The 23,889-nt window shown below is 43.9% G+C and overlaps 1 protein-coding gene across 1 annotated transcript in view; it reads left to right on the top strand.

Moving 5' to 3' along the window:
- The first annotated feature begins 3,944 nt into the window (after window positions 1–3,944).
- The window catches only part of LOC119960438 (M1-specific T cell receptor alpha chain-like), a 65,659-nt gene continuing 45,714 nt past the window's right edge, over window positions 3,945–23,889 (top strand). Inside the window, exons 1-2 of the mRNA XM_038788162.1 lie at window positions 3,945–4,103; window positions 19,395–19,595. Coding sequence (XP_038644090.1) covers window positions 3,945–4,103; window positions 19,395–19,595 — 360 coding nt within the window. The remainder of the gene's footprint in view (window positions 4,104–19,394; window positions 19,596–23,889) is intronic.

Raw genomic sequence — 23,889 nt, forward strand, 5'->3', positions numbered from 1 at the left:
TGTGAGACTTTGCTTTTAGCTGTATGCTAAAAATGCACTTGGTTTTAACTTGACAGACCGACCTGTTTTAAACATGCATCACTTAATTCAATTGAAACCTTCATCCATGCTTTTCCAGATGCTTCCTAAGATAGTTACTGTCAATGAAGGTGTGAGCCATTCATTTTAGCTTCACACAAGAATACTGTGTGTTTGCTGAGACTGCTTGAGAGAAAGAATTTGCATTTTATAATCCTGCTCTTTGCAGCTATTAACCCTTTGTGGGATCTTTCCCTGTACCCTCTCAGGTTTCTCTCAGACCAGATATTGCCAGACTTCCATGTTTCAAATGACACATTTTTCTGTATTTTCAACAGCAGTATATGTGTGTAAGTGTGTCTGAGTGTGAGTGTGTGTGAGAGAGAGTGTGTCTGAGCAAGTGTGTGTGCGTGTGTGAGAGAGAGTGTGTGTGTGTGTATGTGTGTGAAAGTGTGTCTGAGCGGGTGTGAGAGAGTGTGTATGTGTGTGAAAGTGTGTCTGAGCGGGTGTGAGTGTGTGTGTGTGAGAGAGTGTGTATGTGTGTGAAAGTGTGTCTGAGCGGGTGTGAGTGTGTGTGTGTGTGTGAGAGTGTGTCTGAGCAAGTGTGTGTGCGTGTGAGAGAGTATTTGAGCAAGTGTGAGTGTGTGTGTGAGAGAGTGTGTGTGTGTGTGTGAAAGTCTGTCAGAGCGGGTGTGAGTGTGTATGTGTGTGTATGTGTGTGAAAGTCTGTCTGAGCGGGTGTGAGTGTGTGTGTGAGAGAGGATGTGTGTGTGTGAGAGAGAGGGTGTGTGTATGTGTGTGAAAGTCTGTCTGAGTGGGTGTGAGTATGTGTGTGAGAGAGGATGTGTGTGTGTGTGTGAGAGAGAGGGTGTGTGTGTGTGTGCGTATGTGTGTGAAAGTCTGTGAGCGGGTGTGAGTGTGTGTGTGAGAGAGGATGTGCGTGTGTGTGTGTGAGAGAGAGGGTGTGTGTGTGTGTGTATGTGTGTGAAAGTCTGTCTGAGCGGGTGTGAGTGTGTGTGTGTGTGTGTGTAAGCCTGTCTGAGCGGGTGTGAGTGTGTGTGTGAAAGTCCGTCTGAGCGGGTGTGAGTGTGTGTGTGTGTATGTGTGTGAAAGTCTGTCTGAGCGGGTGTGAGTGTGTGTGTGAGAGAGGGTGTGTGTGTGTGTGTGAGAGAGGGTGTGTGTGTGTGTGTGTGTGTGAAAGTCTGTCTGAGCGGGTGTGAGTGTGTGTGTGTGTATGTGTGTGAAAGTCTGTCTGAGCGGGTGTGAGTGTGTGTGTGAGAGAAATGTGTGTGTGTGTGTGAGAGAGGGTGTGTGGGTGTGTGCGTGTGTGTGAAAGTCTGTCTGAGCGGGTGTGAGTGTGTGTGTGAGAGAGGGTGTGTGTGTGTGTGTGTGTGTATGTGTGTGAAAGTCTGTCTGAGCGGGTGTGAGTGTGTGTGTGTGTATGTGTGTATTGAACACGAACGAGGGTGGCAGTGGGTCCGGATGTGGCGATTTTTGGGGTTTCAGTGGCCCCGGAAGTCCGGGGGGAGGAAGAGGCTGCTGTCTTGGCCTTTGCTTCCCTGGTAGCCCGGAGACAGATACTTCCAGCTTGGAGGGACTCAAAGCCCCAGAAGTCGCAAGCCTGGCTGTCAGACATGGCCAGTTTCCTGGGCTTGGGAGAAAATCAAGTTCGCCTTGAGAGGGTCGTTGTTAGGGTTCGCCCGGAGGTGGCAACCATACATAAGAACATAAGAACTAGGAGCAGGAGTCGGCCATCTGGCCCCTCGAGCCTGCTCCGCCATTCAATTAGATCATGGCTGATCTTTTGTGGACTCAGCTCCACTTTCCGGCCCGAACACCATAACCCTTAATCCCTTTAATCTTCAAAAAACTATGTATCTTTACCTTAAAATCATGTAATGAAGGAGCCTCAACTGCTTCACTGGGCAAGGAATTCCATACATTCACAACCCTTTGGGTGAAGAAGTTCCTCCTAAACTCAGTCCTAAATCTACTTCCCCTTATTTTGAGACTATGTCCCCTAGTTCTGCTTTCACCCGCCAGTGGAAACAACCTGCCCGCATCTATCCTATCTATTCCCTTCATAATTTTAAATGTTTCTATAAGATCCCCCCTCGTCGTTCTAAATTCCAACGAGTACAGTCCCAGTCTACTCAACCTCTCCTCAGAATCCAACCCCTTCAGCTCTGTGATTAACCTAGTGAATCTCCTCTGCACACCCTCCAGTGCCAGTACGTCCTTTCTCAAGTAAGGAGACCAAAAATAAAACCAAAACTGAACACAATACTCCAGGTATTAACTTAGAACATAGAACACAGAACAGTACAGCACAGAACAGGCCCTTCGGCCCTCGATGTTGTGCCGAGCAATGATCACCCTACTCAAACCCACGTATCCACCCTATACCCGTAACCCAACAACCCCCCCTTAACCTTACTGTTTAGGACACTACGGGCAATTTGGCATGGCCAATCCACCTAACCCGCACATCTTTGGACTGTGGGAGGAAACCGGAGCACCCGGAGGAAACCCACGCACACACGGGGAGGACGTGCAGACTCCGCACAGACAGTGACCCAGTCGGGAATCGAACCTGGTACCCTGGAGCTGTAAAGCATTTATGCTAACCACCATGCTACCGTGCTGCCCACGTTCTTTGCGGATAATTAATCGTCAGCAGGGCGGGGGGGTTAGGGGAATGTGGTATAGGGGGTCATTTATGCAGATCTGGGTGGGACGGGTTAGGGCAATTGCACTGTGTACTTTGTTTATTGTACAGTCCTTTTGTTTTCACGTTCTGTAAATTAACTGTTTACAATGCCCAAAAAATACCTCATTAAAATTGTTTATCAATAAAAATTAAAAATAAACACTTGACAAACAGGCATAGCAATCGTGTTAGGATTCGCTCAGCAGGCAGGTATTTTTGTTCAGGCTGGTATCACTGTGGATGGAGTATGGAGCAGTATCCAGCAAAGTTTTCTTTGGAAGTGGCACCTGGCTCACGGTGGAACCGAGTGAGTATCTCTCTCGCTTTTACTGATCCAAAACTATGAACGACAAAGTAAAATAGTGGTTTGATTAAAAATCCTGACGATAATTCATTCCACCTGCCTCTGGCAGTACAAGAAGCGAAGCCACAAAGCCATTCGGCCCATTTAACTCCTGCGTCTCCTTGTCTATCCCAATTGGACTATCAATCCAAGGCACTCTGCTATTTTACCTTGCCCCCTTCTGACCTTCTCCAGAAATAATTCTCCAACTTGCACTTCGAAGTTGCGATGCTCTCGCTCTGTCTCAGCCTCACCCCCTTGCCCGTGACAAATATTCCCACCCCATTCACAAATGTTCTAATGTCTAATGTCTTGCTTTTTGTTATAAAAAAACATGATCCGGAGATATTAAGGAAGAAACGCGGGCTGCAAAATTAGGAATGCAACTGAGGACGAGTAGAAATAGGGTCTCCTGGAGAAATAGGGTCTCCTGGCGAAATAGGGTCTCCTATGGAAATAGTGTCTCCTGTAGAAGTAAGGTTTCCCGTAGAAATAGCCTCTCCTATAGTAATAGAGTCTCCTTTAGAAATAGGGTCTCCTGTAGAAATAGGGCCACCTGTATAAATGGGGTCTCCTGGAGAAATAGGGTCTCCTGGAGAAATAGGGTCTCCTGGAGAAATAGGGTCTCCTGGAGAAATAGGATCTCCTGGAGAAATAGGGTCTCCTGGAGAAATAGGGTCTCCTGGAGAAATAGGATCTCCTGCATCGTACTGCAGAAGGTACCATACATGATGTATTTATGAGACAGATTTCCTGTTGTGCTTTACTAATGAGACTTAAGCTTACCTGTTGCCCCAAGGTCTTGCCCACACCAGCAAGACCCCTGCATCCTTCCAATATGAGTTCAGAACGAGAATTTGTCCTCGGGGGCGAATGGCAGTCAGCAAGCTGCACAGAACACGATTACCATATCCCTTTGCACAGATGGTGATAAATGACAGTGAGCAGCTGGTCTCAAGCTGCTTGAGGTCTCTTGCCAAGCTGCATGAACACCCAGCAACATATTTGCTTTTGTCTGGGGCTGCGTTACCAGTACGTGAGTTACGGGGCAACACTCCACTCACTTTGGTTTGGGAAAGGCATCCAACTGTTGGGAACACCAAGCCAGTGTTGCAACATCGAATGAGGAAGAGCGGAGCGAATAATGCGCAAGGTGCTTTATCAGGACATCATTGGACACAATCCCAATGCGACCGATGGTGGAGAGAGGGGAAGGTAACAATGCTGCCATCTGGGGCAGCACGGTAGCATGGTGGTTAGCATAAATGCTTCACAGCTCCAGGGTCCCAGGTTTGATTCCCGGCTGGGTCACTGTCTGTGCGGAGTCTGCACGTTCTCCCCGTGTGTGCGTGGGTTTCCTCCGGGTGCTCCGGTTTCCTCCCACAGTCCAAAGATGTGCGGGTTAGGTGGATTGGCCATGCTAAATTGCCCGTAGTGTCCTAAAATGTAAGGTTAAGGGGGGGTTGTTGGGTTATGGGTATAGGGTGGATACGTGGGTTTGAGTAGGGTGATCATTGCTCGGCACAAGATCGAGGGCCGAAGGGCCTGTTCTGTGCTGTACTGTTCTATGTTCTATGAACGGGAGTCCCAAGGAGATGCTGGAGGTATTGTGTTCTTTGCCATGTGTTGCGGGAGAGCCTCGTCATGGTATCGATGTTGATGCTGCTGATGGCCTCCAGCATACGCCACTGCCTTCCGGTGCGGGGCGGGGGGGGGGGGGTCCTTTTTGTCAGGGTGTGTATCGCTGTGTGAACCTAGGGACCGGTGGATGGAAGATGTTTTTTGGGAGGGGGACAACTCTCACAGTGCAACCCAGTAAGTAGAATAAGCAACTCTTCCAGTGAGTATTGCCTCCCAGGCTGCACCCCCCCTCGCCCCAAACTTAACAGTGGAACCCAGTAAGTATTGGGCAGCAACTGTTTGAGCTCCAGGCATTTCCTCCATAGCTACAGTTCTGGGGAAGGGGTATCCAAAATACAAACAACGCTGAACCTGGGGAATGACGTGAGCTGAAAGCCCCCACAATCTGTTTCAGATGTATTGGCATCTTTCTTTTTTCAGTATTTAAACAGACGATTGTTGTGTGAACGTATGATTAAGCATCAAGGAAGGGTGCCGAAAATGGTGATCAAGGTTTCGCATTGATGGGAGATGAATGGTTAATCTCACCGATAAAAATGGAGAATTGTACACTGGTCTCTGTTATGGATTTGCCTTCGATACAGTTAACTGCTCTGGGTCTGTCAGGCAGAGGGATCTGTTGGAAAGATCAGAAAGTGCAATCAAATTCCTTCGGCATAAACCTCCCTCTGACAAAGCCATGCTGACTATCTCTCATCAAACCTTGCCTTCTCCAAGGTAAGATTAGTTCTCCCATTCAGAATGTTCTCCAGCAGTTTCCCTGGCATGGCTACGTTAGTTTTGGCATGGCCCCCGGGTTTTTGTATGAGTGTTTGACAGTGTGTGATTACTGGAGTGGCGAGCAAGTTGGTATTTGGAACTGGGACTAAGTTAACAGTGGAACCCGGTAAGTATCAAAAGGTCGTGATGAGGACAATTATTCAGGTCTCATTTACCCTTCTGAAGGTCCCTACTATTTATCTAGTCAAGAGGGGGATCAACAGCAATCGAAACGGTGATAAAATCTGGGAAGAACATCAACACAATCGGCTTTAGACTCAAAGGCGTCATTGAACAGCTAAGCAGGGGATTGCTATGTAAACACACGCATGTCACGCAAGGCGGCTGCTCAATATCACAATAGGGGTTGGAGTTGAGTGGTTAGGCTCACAAATAGAATTGATAATTGTATGTTGGAGGACACACCGCCATTGTGTCGGATTGACAGATTGCTGGACATGTGGAATTGGGTGATTGGTATGTGCCAATGGAATGCTGTGTAAGCTGTTGAGTGGGAGAGTTTTTGCAATGGCCTCAGGCATTGTGTGAATTCAGGAGGTGCAACTCCACTTATATTTGGGAGCGGCACCAAACTCACAGTAACACCAAGTAAGTAAGATATCATTTGGTGGATATCATCGTATCGGATGGTGATGGGTAGCACGAGGGGACATAGCTTCAAATTGAGGGGAGATAGATATAGGACAGGTATCGGAGGGAGGTTCTTTACTCAGAGAGTAGTAAGGGCGTGGAATGCCCTGCTTGCAACAGTAGCGGACTCGCCAACATTAAGGGCATTTAAATGGTCATTGGATAGACATATGGATGATAATGGAATAGTGTAGATGGGCTTCAGAGGGGTTGCACAGGTCAGCGCAACATCGAGGGCCGAAGGGCCTGCACTGCGCTGAAATGTTCCAATTCTAATATCGATGAACACCATCAGTTCTTCAAATGGCACTTGAACTATATGGTTTAATCAAACAGATTTAATCAAATATTATCATCTTACACCAAATGTTTATCCTTAAATAGATATAAAAGTAACTCAGTGCCGGTATTAACATTAGGTATTTAACAAATAGATTAATACAGGATATCTGCCGCTCTTTCAACTGCAGCTAACATCGCTATCTGCTTATTCTTCAAGGAATGTTATAACGTTGCAGTAGCCGATATATATATATAGTGCAGAACCATGGAGATGTGACAAGGAAATACAGATATTGGAATTCCACTTGTCCTGCTTAAATATTGTACCCCTCATTAGCCACCCAAACAAGAATTCACCCTTGCTCCGTGATGTTCAAATGCCAAGCCTATTGTTTTCTTGCAAAGCTAGCATTCTGCCATTAATTATGCGATTGAGGTGCTCAACGTGAGCGGAGAGCCAAATGAATGAACTTACCCCCAAACTTAATGTTGACAAGGGCGTCTGTGCGGAGTCTGCACGTCCTCCCCGTGTGTGCGTGGGTTTCCTCCGGGTGCTCCGGTTTCCTCCCACAGTCCAAAGATGTGCGGGTTAGGTGGATTGGCCATGCTAAATTGCCCGTAGTGTCCTAAAAAATAAGGTTAAGGGGGGGTTGTTTGGGTTACGGGTATAGGGTGGATACGTGGGTTTGAGTAGGGTGATCATTGCTCGGCACAACATCGAGGGCCGAAGGGCCTGTTCTGTGCTGTACTGTTCTATGTTCTATGTTCTATGATCACACGTTAGGTGAATTAGATATTCTGAATTCTCCCTCTGTGTACCCGAACAGGCGCCGGAATGTGGCGACTGGGTGCCTCATGATCACACCTTACTAGGTAGCATGAGGGTTCTTGTGAGGCAGATTGTTACTGTGTGAATGCTGGAGCTGATAATTTAATCTTTGGCGGAGGAACCAAACTCACTGTAACCCCAAGTGAGTACAGCATGTTTTACATTTATCTGAAATGGTGTTGGAGATCTACACATTCAGATATTTCAGCTACATTTGGAAATGCGAATCTAAATAGTTACAAACCTCACCAAGCAACATTAATGCAATTGTTTAAAGATTGTAAAGATCGAATAAGCAGCCAAAACTTCATTAAATTGGGTATAGAACTAGATTTGCATGTCATGTCACTGATTATTCTGGCCAATATCGTGAAGTGGAATATGGGTCAGAATTTCAGGTGAAGAACCACAGATCTCTTTTGAAATTCAATTGGAACAAGATTTATGAAATGTTATTGGTCACAGCTTGTGCATGCGTGAAGGTGCATGTGAGAAATTGTATCATTTCATCTCAGACCTGAACTTAGCAGAAAATTGCAATTGTTATGTCCCCAAAGTGTGCTACTGAAAAGTTTCCAAAACAAAAACTATCCTCATTTCAAAAGTGGTCTCACTGTCAGCTGCCCATTGTGAGCTCTGAGGTTTGTGCAAGGGAATGTGGCATTGTGTGACTTATGATAATACCGGAAAACTGACGTTTGCAACTGGGACTAAACTAACTGTGCAACCAAGTAAGTGTTATAAATGGTCATCCATTGCTTTCAAACAAAATAATATTTTCAGATCATTTAACGGTCTAGCTGGTCGCATTGTATGTTGTCAATTAAAGGTCAGGTTGCATGTTGCCAGTTAGAGATATTTTTGTGTCGTGGAAATAACGATTAGACAGAGGCTTCGAGCTTCGTTTCAGGACTTTATTAGCACGGTACCGTGGAGCGGCTGCAGTAGGCTGAATAGCCATTCCACAACACTCTGAAATCACACAGCAGAAAGCATTATCTTTATAGTCTTATACACAACTAAAGATGTAAACAGCAGCTGGCTGGCTTTGTTTATGTTAAACAAACATTGGGATTGGAGCTGGTTCCTTATCTAGCACGTATTTCCTTGCCCTTGCTAAAACAACTGTTTCTAAGCAGTATTTTGTTTCCCTTATCTGACGTTCTAAAGTTTCGTTCAGAAGTACTGATAAAGTATCGTCAAGCAATCCAATTGCGCAAATTGTGTCTACCTTAGAAAACAGGGAGAATGAACTTTTCACGAACAATGTGATTGAGATGCCCAGACCAACGATGAAGACAACTGAACGTGCAACGTTTGTTATTTAATCTACAAACTAACTTACTATTGTGAAGTGTGCCTCGTGGTAACACATTTCTCGGTAGCAGGAGCGTTTTTGTGAGGGTAATTGTCACTGTGGGTATGATGGAACTGGTACTAAGCTGATCTTCGGCGGAGGGACTAAACTCATTGTAACCCCAAGTGAGTACAGCATGTTTTCTTTTAACTGAAGCGATGTTGGGAGAGTTAGACATTAAGATACCCCAACGAGGGCAGCACGGTGGCCTAGTGGTTAGCACAACCGCCTCACGGCGCTGAGGTCCCAGGTTCGATCCCGGCTCTGGGTCGCTGTCCGTGTGGAGTTTGCACATTCTCCCCGTGTGTGCGTGGGTTTCCTCCGGGTGCTCCGGTTTCCTCCCACAGTCCAAAGATGTGCGGGTTAGGTGGATTGGCCATGGTAAATTGCCCGTAGTGTCCTAAAAAATAAGGTTAAGGGGGGGGTTGTTTGGGTTACGGGTATAGGGTGGATACGTGGGTTTGAGTAGGGTGATCATTGCTCGGCACAACATCGAGGGCCGAAGGGCCTGTTCTGTGCTGTACTGTTCTATGTTCTATGTTCTATGATCACACGTTAGGTGAATTAGATATTCTGAATTCTCCCTCTGTGTACCCGAACAGGCGCCGGAATGTGGCGACTGGGTGCCTCATGATCACACTTTACTTGGTAGCATGAGGGTTCTTGTGAGGCAGATTGGCACTGTGTGAATGCTGGAGCTGATAAATTAATCTTTGGCGGAGGAACCAAACTCATTGTAACCCCAAGTGAGTACAGCATGTTTTACATTTATCTGAAATGGTGTTGGAGATCTACACATTCAGATATTTCAGCTAAATTTGGAAATGCAGATCTCAATAGTTACAAACCTCACCAAGCAACATTAATGCAATTGTTTAATGATTGTAAAGATCGAATAAGCAGCCAAAACTTCACTAAATTGGGTATAGAACTAGATTTGCATGTCATGTCACTGATTATTCTGGCCAATATCGTGAAGTGGAATATGGGACAGAATTTCAGGTGAAGAACCACAGATCTCTTTTGAAATTCAATTGGAACAAGATTTATGAAATGTTATTGGTCACAGCTTGTGCATGCGTGAAGGTGCATGTGAGAAATTGTATCATTTCATCTCAGACCTGAACTTAGCAGAAAATTGCAATTGTTATGTCCCCAAAGTGTGCTACTGAAAAGTTTCCAAAACAAAAACTATCCTCATTTCAAAAGTGGTCTCACTGTCAGCTGCCCATTGTGAGCTCTGAGGTTTGTGCAAGGGAATGTGGCATTGTGTGACTTATGATAATACCGGAAAACTGACGTTTGCAACTGGGACTAAACTAACTGTGCAACCAAGTAAGTGTTATAAATGGTCATCCATTGCTTTCAAACAAAATAATATTTTCAGATCATTTAACGGTCTAGCTGGTCACATTGTATGTTGTCAATTAAAGGTCAGGTTGCATGTTGCCAGTTAGAGATATTTTTGTGTCGTGGAAATAACGATTAGACAGAGGCTTCGAGCTTCGTTTCAGGACTTTATTAGCACGGTACCGTGGAGCGGCTGCAGTAGGCTGAATAGCCATTCCACAACACTCTGAAATCACACAGCAGAAAGCATTATCTTTATAGTCTTATATACACAACTAAAGATGTAAACAGCAGCTGGCTGGCTTTGTTTATGTTAAACAAACATTGGGATTGGAGCTGGTTCCTTATCTAGCACGTATTTCCTTGCCCTTGCTAAAACAACTGTTTCTAAGCAGTATTTTGTTTCCCTTATCTGACGTTCTAAAGTTTCGTTCAGAAGTACTGATAAAATATCGTCAAGCAATCCAATTACGCAAATTGTGTCTACCTTAGAAAACAGGGAGAATGAACTTTTCATGAACAATGTGATTGAGATGCCCAGACCAACGATGAAGACAACTGAACGTGCAACGTTTGTTATTTAATCTACAAACTAACTTACTATTGTGAAGTGTGCCTCGTGGTAACACATTTCTCGGTAGCAGGAGCGTTTTTGTGAGGGTAATTGTCACTGTGGGTATGATGGAACTGGTTCTAAGCTGATCTTCGGCGGAGGGACTAAACTCATTGTAACCCCAAGTGAGTACAGCATGTTTTCTTTTAACTGAAGCGATGTTGGGAGAGTTAGACATTAAGATACCCCAACGAGGGCAGCACGGTGGCCTAGTGGTTAGCACAACCGCCTCACGGCGCTGAGGTCCCAGGTTCGATCCCGGCTCTGGGTCACTGTCCGTGTGGAGTTTGCACGTTCTCCCCGTGTCTGTGTGGGTTTTGCCCCCACAACTCAAAAATGTGCAGAGTAGGTGGATTGGCCACGCTAAATTGCCCCTTAATTGGAAAAAATAATTGGGTAATCTAAATTTTAAAAAAAAAGATACCCCAACGAAATTTGGATGAAGTGATGTCAATAGTTAGCCTCTTTATTCAACAACATGAGTGCAATCCTTCTGATATTGCAGAAGGTCGATGAAGCAGTAACAAGGGCATTCTGTTGACAAATACGACCAGCATTTCTTGCCATTGATTATTCGTCCAGCCAATATTGTGAACTAGACTATGGGACAGAATTGAACGACAAATTCACAGATTGTGTTTTAGTTGAATTGGAGCAAGGTATGTTAAGTGTGAATAGTGGCAGGTTGTATAAGTGTCCAAGTGGACGAGAGAACCTGCTTTCTTTCATATATAATGTCCGAATTCAGCACGAATTTGCCATTTGAATTTTCAGATGACTTCAATTTCCCAAGTGGTCACTTGGGGGTGCCACTTCGAGGTGTTAGGTTTGTGTCATGGAGTATGCCATCGTGTGACTTATGATAGTACTGGCAAACTAATCTTTGGCTCTGGGACCAAACTAACAGTGGAACCAAGTAAGTGATGGGAGTAGTCATCCAATATTCATAGCGCTCGTTTGAAAACTGTTGGCGACGTTCAATGAGGCCTGTGAGCAATTTGCATCAGTTAGTAATCAACGCTGAACCCAATGAAATAACAAAAAGAACTGTCCATTTCCTTTTTTTATGAGAGTGGCTAATGCTTGACAGAAAGTAAGAAATGCCAATATTAGTTGTAGGTGATTTGCAATTTGTGTCCTCACGTTTTGTCAGGAGAATATTCATTGTTGTGCAAGTAGTGAGGCAGCATTTCACACTGGGGTAAAACTGGGGTGAAGCTTAAGCTGCAGTTTACATAGGTTCATTCAGGTCCTAGAATCGAGCTACTTCTGGATAGAATGTTGTACTGAATTGAAACACCTGAACTTTCAAATATATTCCTGCCAGCCCCTGTCGCTGGAACCAAGTAGGCCGAAGATTGTTTCCCTAGACTCAAAGTTGAATTATATACCATTCGCTTAGGTATGTTACAGTGATAAAACAACAGATCTGGTGTCATGAGACGTGAATACTAAATTAGTGTCCCAACTGCAACATAAAAAAGTCGTATACTTGTGAAATTTCAGTCTGGTCTGAGTTAGATCTGAGTTCACGAGAGTAGAACATAGAACATAGAACAGTACAGCACAGAACAGGCCCTTCGGCCCTCAATGTTGTGCCGAGCCATGATCACCCTACTCAAACCCACGTATCCACCCTATACCCTTACTTTTATTAGGACACTACGGGCAATTTAGCATGGCCAATCCACCTAACCCGCACATCTTTGGACTGTGGGAGGAAACCGGAGCACCCGGAGGAAACCCACGCACACAGGGGGAGGACGTGCAGACTCCACACAGACAGTGACCCAGCCGGGAATCGAACCTGGGACCCTGGAGCTGTGAAGCATTTATGCTAACCACCATGCTACCCTGCTGCCCCAAATCGTTTGGAATAAGTTTTGTCAATTGGGGGAAAACATGTCGATGTTGAAGGGTTTGGAATGGGGGAAATGATAACCTTTGAGGGCTGCCTTCGGCTTGTAAAATGGAGCCCCCACAGAAGCTCAAAAATAGCAGGTTAGAGTTTTTGTGCGTGTGATCGACACTGTGTGAATGCTGGAGGAAGTTATGGCAAGCTGATATTTGGAGCAGGAACGAGGTTAATCGTGGCACCCAGTAAGTGTTTGGAATAGCAATTCCTCACCTCTATTGTCCTGATCTAGAAAGTGCGTCTCTTCGTATCTCCAAGTCGTCACGTTGTATGTCATCAGCTAGAGTTCAGAGGTTTCTGTGATGGAATATGGCATCGTGTGAGTTATTAGCAAAGATGGCAAACTGCTTTTTGAAACTGGCACTAAACTAAAAATTGAACCAAGTAAGTGTTATAAATGGTCATCTAAGATTCATATTATTGGGTTTGAAACTGCGGGCAATGTTCAATGAGGTTTAAGAGCAGTTTGCACCAATTAGCAATGGACTATGGACAGAATGAATAAACACTGTATCCATGACCTTTTCTGAATGTGACCATCATTAGCTGATAGGAAGACAACTCAAATATTAGCTACAAAAGTCAGGCTCAACTGAATTAACAGTTGGCTTCCTGAAGCGTAATGAAGAATTGGTCCATCGTCGGGCAGGCACAAAACACAGACAAGCTCAGCCTGCAGCTGAATTTGGCCAAATTTTCCTTCAGTTTCTCGAATTGGACCATTTCAGGCTGCAACATTCTTGTGGAACCACGTAGAAATAAGATTGTGTCTCCGGGGAAAGAGTTACATTATTTCTATTCGCTGAGGTATGTTGCAGTTATAAAACGATAGGTCAGGTGAAGTGAGGCGAGAATGCGGAAATAATGCAACCAACTCCAAAATAATAATAATCTTTATTAGTGTCATGGTGGTTAGCATAAATGCTTCACAGCTCCAGGGTCCCAGGTTCGATTCCCGGCTGGGTCACTGTCTGTGCGGAGTCTGCACGTCCTCCCCGTGTGTGCGTGGGTTTCCTCCGGGTGCTCTGGTTTCATCCCACAGTCCAAAGATGTGCGGGTTAGGTGGATTGGCCATGCTAAATTGCCCGTAGTGTCCTAAAAAGTAAGGTTAAGGGGGGGGGGGGTTGTTGGGTTACGGGTATAGGGTGGATACGTGGGTTTGAGTAGGGTGATCATGGCTCGGCACAACATTGAGGGCCGAAGGGCCTGTGCTGTACTGTTCTAAGTTCTAAGCAGGCTTACATTAACACTGCAATGAAGTTACTGTGAAAATACAATGCCACGTATTTCGATAGATTTTGTATCTGGATGCTACATTGAGTAGGCACAGTTAGTTCTTTGAGGCAGAATGGATTGAAGACCAGTAACGTGTCCTTATGTAATGAGTGCAGTATTTACAGAAATGGCAAGTAATTCTAATGTCTGCGAATGGCAGACCAGGGAGGGTTTCAGCATTAACATATCTGGCTGTGCGATCTTGGCTGACAAGGTGATCTTTGCACCTGGAACTGGGTTCCGTGCCTGGCCAAGTGAGTGGGAATATTTTCCAGATGTCCATTTATATATCCGAGCAGAATAGAGAAGCAGAAAGTGTGTTCTGAATTCACCATTGTAAAACCTGTCTTGAATTTTCTGTGTGTGCCCCTGATTCTTGAGCTGCCAAATAAATTTTCCTTCCACTCTCCTCAGTTTTGTTAACATTTCCTGAGCTGTGCTGACTTGTTTTGGTTTGGTGGGCAAGACTTTTGATCTTCACGGGTGCAAGTGGCGAATCAGCAAGGGAATTAACTAGTTATCAGTGGAATGATGTGAAATTGCAGCCTGGTCTGAGTTAGTGAGAGAGGAAAACAAGAACAATTATTTGGATTTAGTTTGTCAATTGGGCGGGGGTAGGGGGAGGGGGTGGACGCTGAAAGCTTTGAGGACAGGAGCACGATTGAGGTTTGTGAAAAGTACTCGAAACTATGTCCCTTGAATTTTCTCATCAAATTACCTCATTATCAACTGCACAATTCTCCACCCGTGAGGGAGGAGTTTTTGTCCCTGTGATTGACACTGTGTGAATACTGGAACAGGTTCTGCCAAGCCCGTATTTGGGGCAGGGACAAAGTTGATTGTGACACCCAGTAAGTATTTAGAATAGCAATCCTTCAGCATTGTTTTCCTGATCTCAAAAGTGTCAATTCTTGTCAAAAACCTCAGGAATTTCAAAAAAACGTTGAAAAAGACAAAACAATATCTTCCCCAGAAACAACGGCAAAAAAAAAATCTGTTGCGTTGTTGAGATGAAACGAAAATGGCTTATTGTCACGAGTAGGCTTCTAATGAAGTTACTGTGAAAAGCCCCTAGTCGCCACATTCCTGCACCTGTTCGGGAAGGCTGTTACAGGAATCGAACTGTGTTGCTGCCCTAGTTGGCTTTGCAAAGCCAGCGAGTTAGCCCTGTGCTAAAGAGCCCATGAAGCCTAAAGGTGAAGAGGATGAAGCGTTTTGTGAGGTGGATGTTTGAGGTATATGGATATATCGATATTGCCTGGCTGTCACGTCTGCTGTGGGTCTGGAGTCAAATGTAGTGGGTGCCTCTTACTTTATATTGGTCCAGCCAGATAGAAAAACAGTAACCATTGACTCAGGAGGTTTTTGTTAGACAGTGGGGCACTGTGTGAATATTGCAGGCAACACATTAATCTTTGGAAGTGGGACCAGGCTACTCGTGGAACCCAGTAGGTTTTGCATTTGACAGAAACCTGTGGATAATGCAGAATTTTTTTTAATAAAACACAGTTTTGAAATGAAAAGGGAAACCAGTAATTAGTAATCACAGCGTCAGATTGGGCAGCAGCATCTTATTGAGTTCTGATAAAGTCATTGTGCCGTGGCGACTAGGGGCTTTTCACAGTAACTTCATTTGAAGCCGACTTGTGACAATAAGCCATTTTCATTCCATCATGTATTCCCTTGCCCTGTATAACCTGAATTGAGACTATGTTAGAGAGATGAAATGTTGGTCAGGAAGTGATTTTTGTTAAGGGATGTATCAGTGTGTGAATGCTAACAACTTCGAGTTAACATTTGGAGCAGGCACAAGACTTATAGTTCAACCCAGTAAGTCTTTACATCTCCATTTCACTCAATTTTCTATGTTCGATGTTTGCAAAATGCACCTGATTAAATCTGTTCTTTGATCTTTCCTACTATCTTTCATCTTTAAAACTATAACATGCTAACTCTCTCCAAACTCCCAGCACAATTCACAGCTCGACTTCACTCACATAATAGCTGATATTAGATCTGGGATATGGCTTTGCATGTTCCTGTCTGGTATTTCAAACTGAAATGTGATGGTTGGATTCTCATTGAAATAGTTGCCACTGCTCTTAATTCTTCAAGCCGTACTTTTTTAGTGATTGAAGATTGAATTTAAATTTTCTTTATTTCCCTGCGAACGGGCAGTAAATTAAATGGCCTTGAAACCTTCCCATTACCTTTGAGAGTTCCTTCAATCCTCTCCTTACTAAGTCTCATGCAGATCCATTGTTACAAAATCTACTCTGTCAATTACAGATCGATGGCTCCATGGTCAGCATAAGACTTTTAGTTCTGTCCTGGTGCGATCCATACCCAGGTTCCTAATCCATTGAGTTCTGATAAAGTCATTGTGCCGATTCAGGGCCAAATGTTAAAATGATCTTGAAAAGTGCCACCAGGCTCATCGTTCTCCTGGTTAAGATGCGATAGTCGTCGTTCAAAAAACACATTCAAATAAGTTGTGCGTAAGTTAGTCAGGATACCGTCCAGGTTGGAAATAGGCGTGGAATTAAACCAATTGTGTTAGATTTCGTAAAAGGTTAATGTTGACATGAAGCAGTCTGAACATAGAATGAATTCCAGTAGCTGGGAGCCAAGCTAAACGAGACACTTGTTAATATAAAAAATTTGTGAATAGGGAACCCATTATGTTTGCTATCAGTAAGAAGTCTTACAACAACAGGCTAAAGCCCAACAGGGTTGTTTGGAGCCACTAGCTTTCGGAGCACAGCTCCTTCCTCAGGTGAGCTGTTTGCTATTAGATAAGAGGTTAATGCTCTAGCATGTGATACTGTGTGAATAACCTCAACAAGCTGATATTTGGATCTGGCACCAAATTAACCGTGCAACCTAGTAAGTGAAGTGAAATCCTGTATTATTGTTTTTACTTTATTTTTAAATTTAGAGTCCCCAATTATTTTTGTCCAATTAAGGGGCAATTTAGCGTGGCCAATTCACCTACCCTGCACATCTTTGGGTTGTGGGGGTGAAACCCACGCAAACACGGGGAGAATGTGCAAACTCCACACGGACAGTGACCCAGAGCTGGGATCGAACCTGGGACCTCGGCGCCGTGTGACAGCAGTGCTAACCACTGTGTCGCCGTGCTGCCCTGAAATCCTGTATTATTAATGAGCGAATGAATTATTAAGCCAAAGTGGTGGCACCTTTCTGAGGTTGCGCTAGTGGATAGCACTGTGGCTTCACAGCGCCAAGGTCCCTGGTTCGATTCCCCGCTGGGTCACTGTCTGTGCACGTTCTCCCCGTGTCTGCGTGCGTTTCCTCCGGGTGCTCCAGTTTCCTCCCACAGTCCAAAGACGTGCAGGATGGGTGGATTGGCCAGGATAAATTGCCCTTTGTGACCAAAAATGTTAGGAGGGGTCGTTGGGTTACGGGGATAGGGTGGAAGTGAGGGCTTAAGTGGGTCGGTGCAGACTCAATGGGCCGAATGGCCTCCTTCTGCACTGTATGTTCTATAGTCTATGTTTCTGTTGCACTGCATCATTATAAAAGGAATGTCCTCCTTAGATTCCAAGCATGTTGCGTGAATAATTATGTGTGTGTGTGTGACAATTAGCAACGGTCATTGAAACTACCTTGCACAGATGGTTGCATGATGATGGAATTCAGAGATGCATACTGGGTCCAATCTAATCGCCAGGCAGAGGGGGAACTGTATTAAAGTTAGCCTAAAGGGGGTTTATGCCATAGGACACAACACTGTGTGAATACTGGCAGTGGCTTCAAGCTTATATTTGGACGAGGGACAAAGTTAATTGTGGAACCAAGTAGGTATTTGTTCACATCTACAATAATGTATGTTCTCGGGGCTGGTACAATGCATCAAATCATTTCTCTTTACAGCTAAATAATATGAATGCAACTTCTTACTGACGGTAGATTTGATAACTCATGTGATACATGAGGTTTTTCCGAAGAATTGTCTTCACTTGGTAGGTGAAGAATATTCACCTACCAAGTTGAACATCGAGGTTCAACGATTATCTGGATTCGTTTTCACGAAAATGCCAGATGGTAGGCGATGGAAATCTGGATCAGAATGCAACAGAAACCTGATTGAGGAGGATTCCGGGTTCTAGAAGTGGTGTAAGGCTCGAAGAGGCTACTTAGACAGTGACAGGGTAGCGCATGGATAGATTTGAACATTAAAGTTGAGTTTAGAAGAATTGCGACTGGTTTGTGGTCAACAAGATTGTGTTAAGCCAGTGCTGGATTCTGGATTATATAACTGAAAGCTATTTTTAACCATGTGAGAGAAGGATATGGTGACGGCGGAACATATTAATTAAACTGTATAAAGTATTAGTTGCAAAAGCAAAACTACATTTGTCCAAATATAAACACTTAATCTACCATGTGCGTGTGTATGAGATTGTGCGCGTCAGTGTATATGAGTGTGTGTGATTATGGCAATTGAGTATGTGTGGATCTGCAAATTGTGTGTGTATGATTGTGAGTGAGTGTGTGAGTATAATTGTTTGTGTATCTGTGCATCTGTGTGTTTGCAGTGTGAATGTGTGTGTGTGGGAGAGAGAGGGGGAGGGGGAGAGAGAGAGTGTGTGTGCGTGTATGTGGCTGTGAGGGAAGATGTGTGTTGTGTGTGTGTGAGCATAAGTGAGTGCGTGTGAGGCAGAGGGTGTGTTTATGTCTGTGGGACTGTGAGTGTGTGGATGTCTGTTTGTGTGTGACTGTGTGCGTGATTGTGAGACAGATTGTGATTGTGAAGTGTGTGTGTGTGGATGCTTGTTTGCGTGTGACTGTGTGCGTGATTGTGAGACAGATTGTGATTGTGAAGTGTGTGTGTGTGGATGCCTGTTTGCGTGTGACTGTGTGCGTGATTGTGAGACAGATTGTGATTGTGGTGTGTGTGGATGTCTGTTTGTGTGTGACTTTGTGAATGTGAGCCTAATTGTGATTGTGAACTGTGTGTGTGTGTGTGTGTGTGTGGGGCCATGCAATGACTGGAGTAATAGTTTGTTCATGCTGAAGTTGGGGAGCTAGATGCATAAAAATAATGGAATAAACACATAGTTAGGAACAATGGACGGACAGAAAGAAAGACAGGTTCCTCGGAAGAAATGCACGTGAACGTATCTCTGAGGTAAAATTCACTTACCTTGCATCAGTAAAGTAGACAAAGAACATTAGTTAACCCAAAGGGTTTTTGTGATGTAGCGTAGGGCTGTGTGAGAGATGGGAGCTACAAGTTAATTTTTGGAAGTGGGACTAGACTGATCGTGGAACCTAGTAAGTGGTATACTTTCAAATAGTAATGTTCCAATTCTGGTGGCAAGAAATTAAAGGATTATTGCGGGTAATCTGGGAAAGGAGAACAATTTAATTTCAAATAATTGAAATGGCAATGGGAGCAAAGTAATATTTATCGCAGCGATACATTGAGAATCAGCACTATTCTGAGTTCTTGTAAAAGGATACATTACTGTGTGAATACTGGAGGGCATGGCAAAATAGTCTTTGGCAGAGGGACAGAACTCATTGTTAATCCTGGTAAGAATTCAAGCTATTAGCAAGGACGTTGAAACTAAGCTGAACTTGAATTATGTTTTTTTTTGCTGAAAATGATGTATCAATGGTAGATTAATATCACCAAAATTAAATTCTACTTTGACATGATGTATGAGGCGGCTCTCATATGTGAGACTGTCAGAATCTGCTTTGCCTACAAAAAGGTGGGGATGATGCAAGATCATGCATGCATTAATATTGTAAATGTGAAGATTGAATTTGTGTGCAACATAAAGTTGTTGTCGAAGGTTCGCCTCCAGGCCAAGTATCAGGTAAAGGGTTTACGTACTGGCGTGTCATACTGTGTGGGCACACAGAATAAGCTAATGTTTGGACCCGGGACTAAGCTGACAGTTGAACCTCGTAAGTGAAGCTTCATTCTGCATTTTTATGATGGCGTTGGTCGTCAAATTCTTAATAACGATTGCCAGTTCGTTGGAGTTAAATTGAAGAAATAATTTGCAGAAAAGAGTGAAGAGATAGATGTGGAACTCATCTGATGGAAATCTTGAAGCAATGATGATGGGTTTTGATGGGGTAGATCTGGAGACTATTCATCCACACTGAATGGAAGATAGTCATTAATAATTGCAAGCAAGGGCAGCACGGTGGCCTAGTGGTTAGCACAACCTCCTCAAGGCGCTGAGGTCCCAGGTTCGATCCCGGCTCTGGGTCGCTGTCCGTGTGGAGTTTGCACGTTCTCCCCGTGTCTGCGTGGGTTTCTCCCCCACAAACCAAAAATGTGCAGAGTAGGTGGATTGGCCACGCTAAATTGCCCCTTAATTGGAAAAAATAATTGGCTAATCTAAATTAAAAAAATAAAAAAATAATTGCAAGCAATTCACCGGAAACGTCTAGACCTAGAGATTGTTTGAATGTAGAACTCGCTGTAATGCGGAACACTTGACGCAAACAATATATATCCCGAATGGAAAGCTAGATTAATAAATGACAGAGAGAAAGGAGTGGCTGGATATGTCGAAAGGTCGAGAGGAACTAGGGTGGGAGCAGATTTGGTCTCTGTATTTGAAAATGAAATGAAAATCGCTTATTGTCACAAGTAGGCTTCAAATGAAGTTACTGTGAAAAGCCCCTAGTCGCCACATTCCGGCGCCTGTTCAGGAAGGCTGGTACGGGAATTGAACCGTGCTGCTGGCCTTGTTCTGCATCACAAACCAGCTGTCTGGCCCACTGACTAAATAATCCTGACATGTAGCATGCACAATTTTGCATTAATGGGATTTAGCGATTCCAGTTAATCAAATGCCAGTCAGTCAGGTCAATAATGTTCCAGGGGGTTTATGTCAAAGGCTTAAACACTGTGTGAACTTTGGGGGTGCTAACAAACTGATCTTTGGAAGCGGAACACAGTTAATCGTGGAGCCAAGTAGGTATTCATTAATGACCATAGACTATCCGTTTATTTATGTGTGGCTTCTTCCGCCCTGCTTTTCAAGTAATTTAGCCATTTGTTCCATTCACCTTTGTCACTTCTGATTGAAGAATGGATTTGATAATTTAGTCATTATGCATGATGGGGTCTGATCGATATAGTCAACTACCTGTCATTATGCATCTTGCCAAGCTATAATTATTATCCCAATTTCCTCAGTCATCCTGGCTCCACTGCGCTTTGGGTAAAAAGACTCAACAATCCATGCACTAAATCCCAATGAGAATTTGCATTTATTATATGTCTCTTTTAAAGAAATTGAAGGTCCTGAGGTGGCTCATTAAACAGATGGCGAGTGAAATAATGACCGACCATTGAATGTACTAAAGTTAGTCAGCAGGGGTTTTGGGTATAGGACTCAATGCTGTGTGAATGGTGGAGGCAACAGAGAGATTATCTTTGGAAGTGGCACAACGTTAACTGTGGGGCCAAGTATGTATTCATCAATAACTAATTTATCGGTAGACGTGTTGTGAGCATTACCTATAATGCCTTTGTGTTTGACCTATTCATGTAGCCTGTGATCGAAGACAAAGATGACCCATGGTTTAGAGTCTCAAAGAAACAGAGGGTTGGAGAGGCTGGGTGATGGTGGTGGCGGGGAGGGGGGGGGGGTGAGGAGATGGGGGGAGGGTCTTTTGGGAGAGAACGCCGCAGGCAAGGGCGAGATGACAGGAATCTGGAATGTGCGACAGAGTTGGATTGGAGGAAGTTAACAGCGGGCGTAAGGAATGGAGGAGGCGTGCTGCTGATGGAGGCTGTTGGGGCCAGAGATGGATTGGAGGAATGTGGATGAAGTGTGGAGGGTCTACGTCATACATTGCCAGGAGAGACAAGGACGGTGAATCAGCACGGATGGTTTTTGTTGGACTGTGTAAGGCTGTGTGAGTTATGGAAACAGCCAACTTACTTTTGGAAGTGGAACCAGACTAATTGTGGAACCCAGTAAGTGTTGCACTTTGCAAAGAACGTTCGGATGAGCACAAATGGAAGTATTGTCATGGGTAATCCAGAAAGTCGAAAAATTAGCTAATGGATCCATTCCAAGTCACTGAAATGAGAATGAGAGTACTTCCAGTGGCACTTGATAAGCAGTTTCCTCAGATAATTTTGGAAGGAGTAACAGGAAGACAGAGTACTGGGCTAATGGGAAGATTCTTGGTCGTGTGGATGAGCAGACAGATCTCAGTGTCCATGTGCATAGATCCCTGAAGGTTGCCACCCAGGTTGATAGGGTTGTGAAGAAGGTGTGTTAGCTTTTACTGGTAGAGGGATTGAGTTTCGGAGCCATGAGGTCATGTTGCAGCTGTACAAATCTCTGGTGCGGCCGCGTTTGGAGTATTGCGTGCAGTTCTGGTCACCACATTGTAGGAATGATGTGGAACCATTGGAAAGGGTGCTGAAGGATCTCGGACTTGACTATGTCAGTTGAGGGATTATGAAACCATCAATTCAAGGTTACCAGCCGTTCTTGCGATTACTGAAACTCAGTAGAAACTCAAGTTAAAACTTGCCAGGTGCAAATAAGAATTGTTTTATTTGCCTTCTATTGATTACAACTTGAAAGTCATTTAAAAGGCAGTTTGTAAACAATTTGAAGCTTTCAAAGGATCACAGGAATGATCTTCTTAGACAAACAGCTCGAAACATAACTTTTAAAAGTCAAAGTCTGAAAATGAAATATGAATACAGAGAGCCAGTGAATAGTTCAGATCAAAGTATAGATGCCTAAAACTCTCTCTCTCTCTCTCTTGACACTCTCTCTCTAGCCTAACTCTCCCTACCGTAACTCTCCCTACCCTAACTCTTCTCTCCCTAACCTAACTCTTCTCTCCCTAACCTAACTCTTCCTAACTCTTCTAAAAATGGCGGCAAAATCCCCAATGGTTATACTATCTCATATCTGTCTTAAACGATCTGATCACACCCCACTATAATCCTAATTGGTTTGGGTTAGACTCAAACACATTTGATTTGATGGTAAGCTGTCCATCTTCAATATGCAACATTACTTCTAATTGTTGCCTGTCTGCCTTTTTTGTGCATGTTAAAGAATGCAATATTGTGCTTTATCAAAGCCAGCAAAAACTGGTCTAATGCTGACCTGACTACTGTAACAATGGAGACCTCATGCTATCTCGTCATGCCATGCTGGACATAACTCCAAAAATATAAATCAAACTGTCTATTTCAATCTAGTAAAGTAAATTATGTTGCTTTTATAAAATTGTTGTTTTGTGAATGTTGGAATCAAATATATATTTGATTCGATGTTCTAACTGTCCACTTATTAAAAACAAGGCAACGTAGTCTAAAATGTTTCAGCTTCAATAAGTCATGGGATGTAATTCACCCTAATCTTGAACGGTAGAACCTTCACTCCTACCACCTCGTTGCCATGGATTCAGCCCTTGTCCTTGGAGAAATGAAATGAGAAGTGTCTGTCTTATCAGACTTCTGTGTTACTTTACAACTATGACAATGAAAATTGCAAAATATGTGTTTTCTTTCATTTTAATACCGGGGATTAATATTAACGCTTAAACGCTTAAAGCTATTTTTTTACCTATATTAGGTGTATTAGAAATACCTGGCTTCTACAGTTGCAGAGGAGATTTACCAGGATGTTGCCTGGTATGGAGGGAAGATCTTATGAGGGAAGGCTGAGGGATTGAGGCTGTTTTCATTAGAGAGAAGATTAAGAGATGACTTAATTGAGGCATACAAGATGATCAGAGGATTAGATAGGGTGGACATTGAGAGCCTTTTTCCTCGGATGATGATGGCTAGCACGAGGGGACATATCTTTAAATTGAGGGGAGATAGATATATGACAGATGTTGGAAAAAGTGTCAATGGTGTCGAGCAGGGAGTACATGGGCCATGTGAAGGTATGGGCAGCCATGGGAGTTAGAAGCCTACTTGATAATATTCAGCAAATCAGCGAGGTGAAAGCTGTGTAACCTGTTGAGTGGGAGAGTTTTTGCAATGGCCTCAGGCAGTGTGTGAATTCAGGAGCTGCAACTCCACTCATATTTGGGAGCGGCACCAAACTCACCGTAACACCCAGTAAGTAAGATATCATATGGTGGATATCATCGTATCGGATGGTG

The sequence above is a fragment of the Scyliorhinus canicula genome, unplaced genomic scaffold (assembly GCF_902713615.1).
Source record: "Scyliorhinus canicula unplaced genomic scaffold, sScyCan1.1, whole genome shotgun sequence".
Lineage (NCBI taxonomy): Eukaryota > Metazoa > Chordata > Chondrichthyes > Carcharhiniformes > Scyliorhinidae > Scyliorhinus > Scyliorhinus canicula.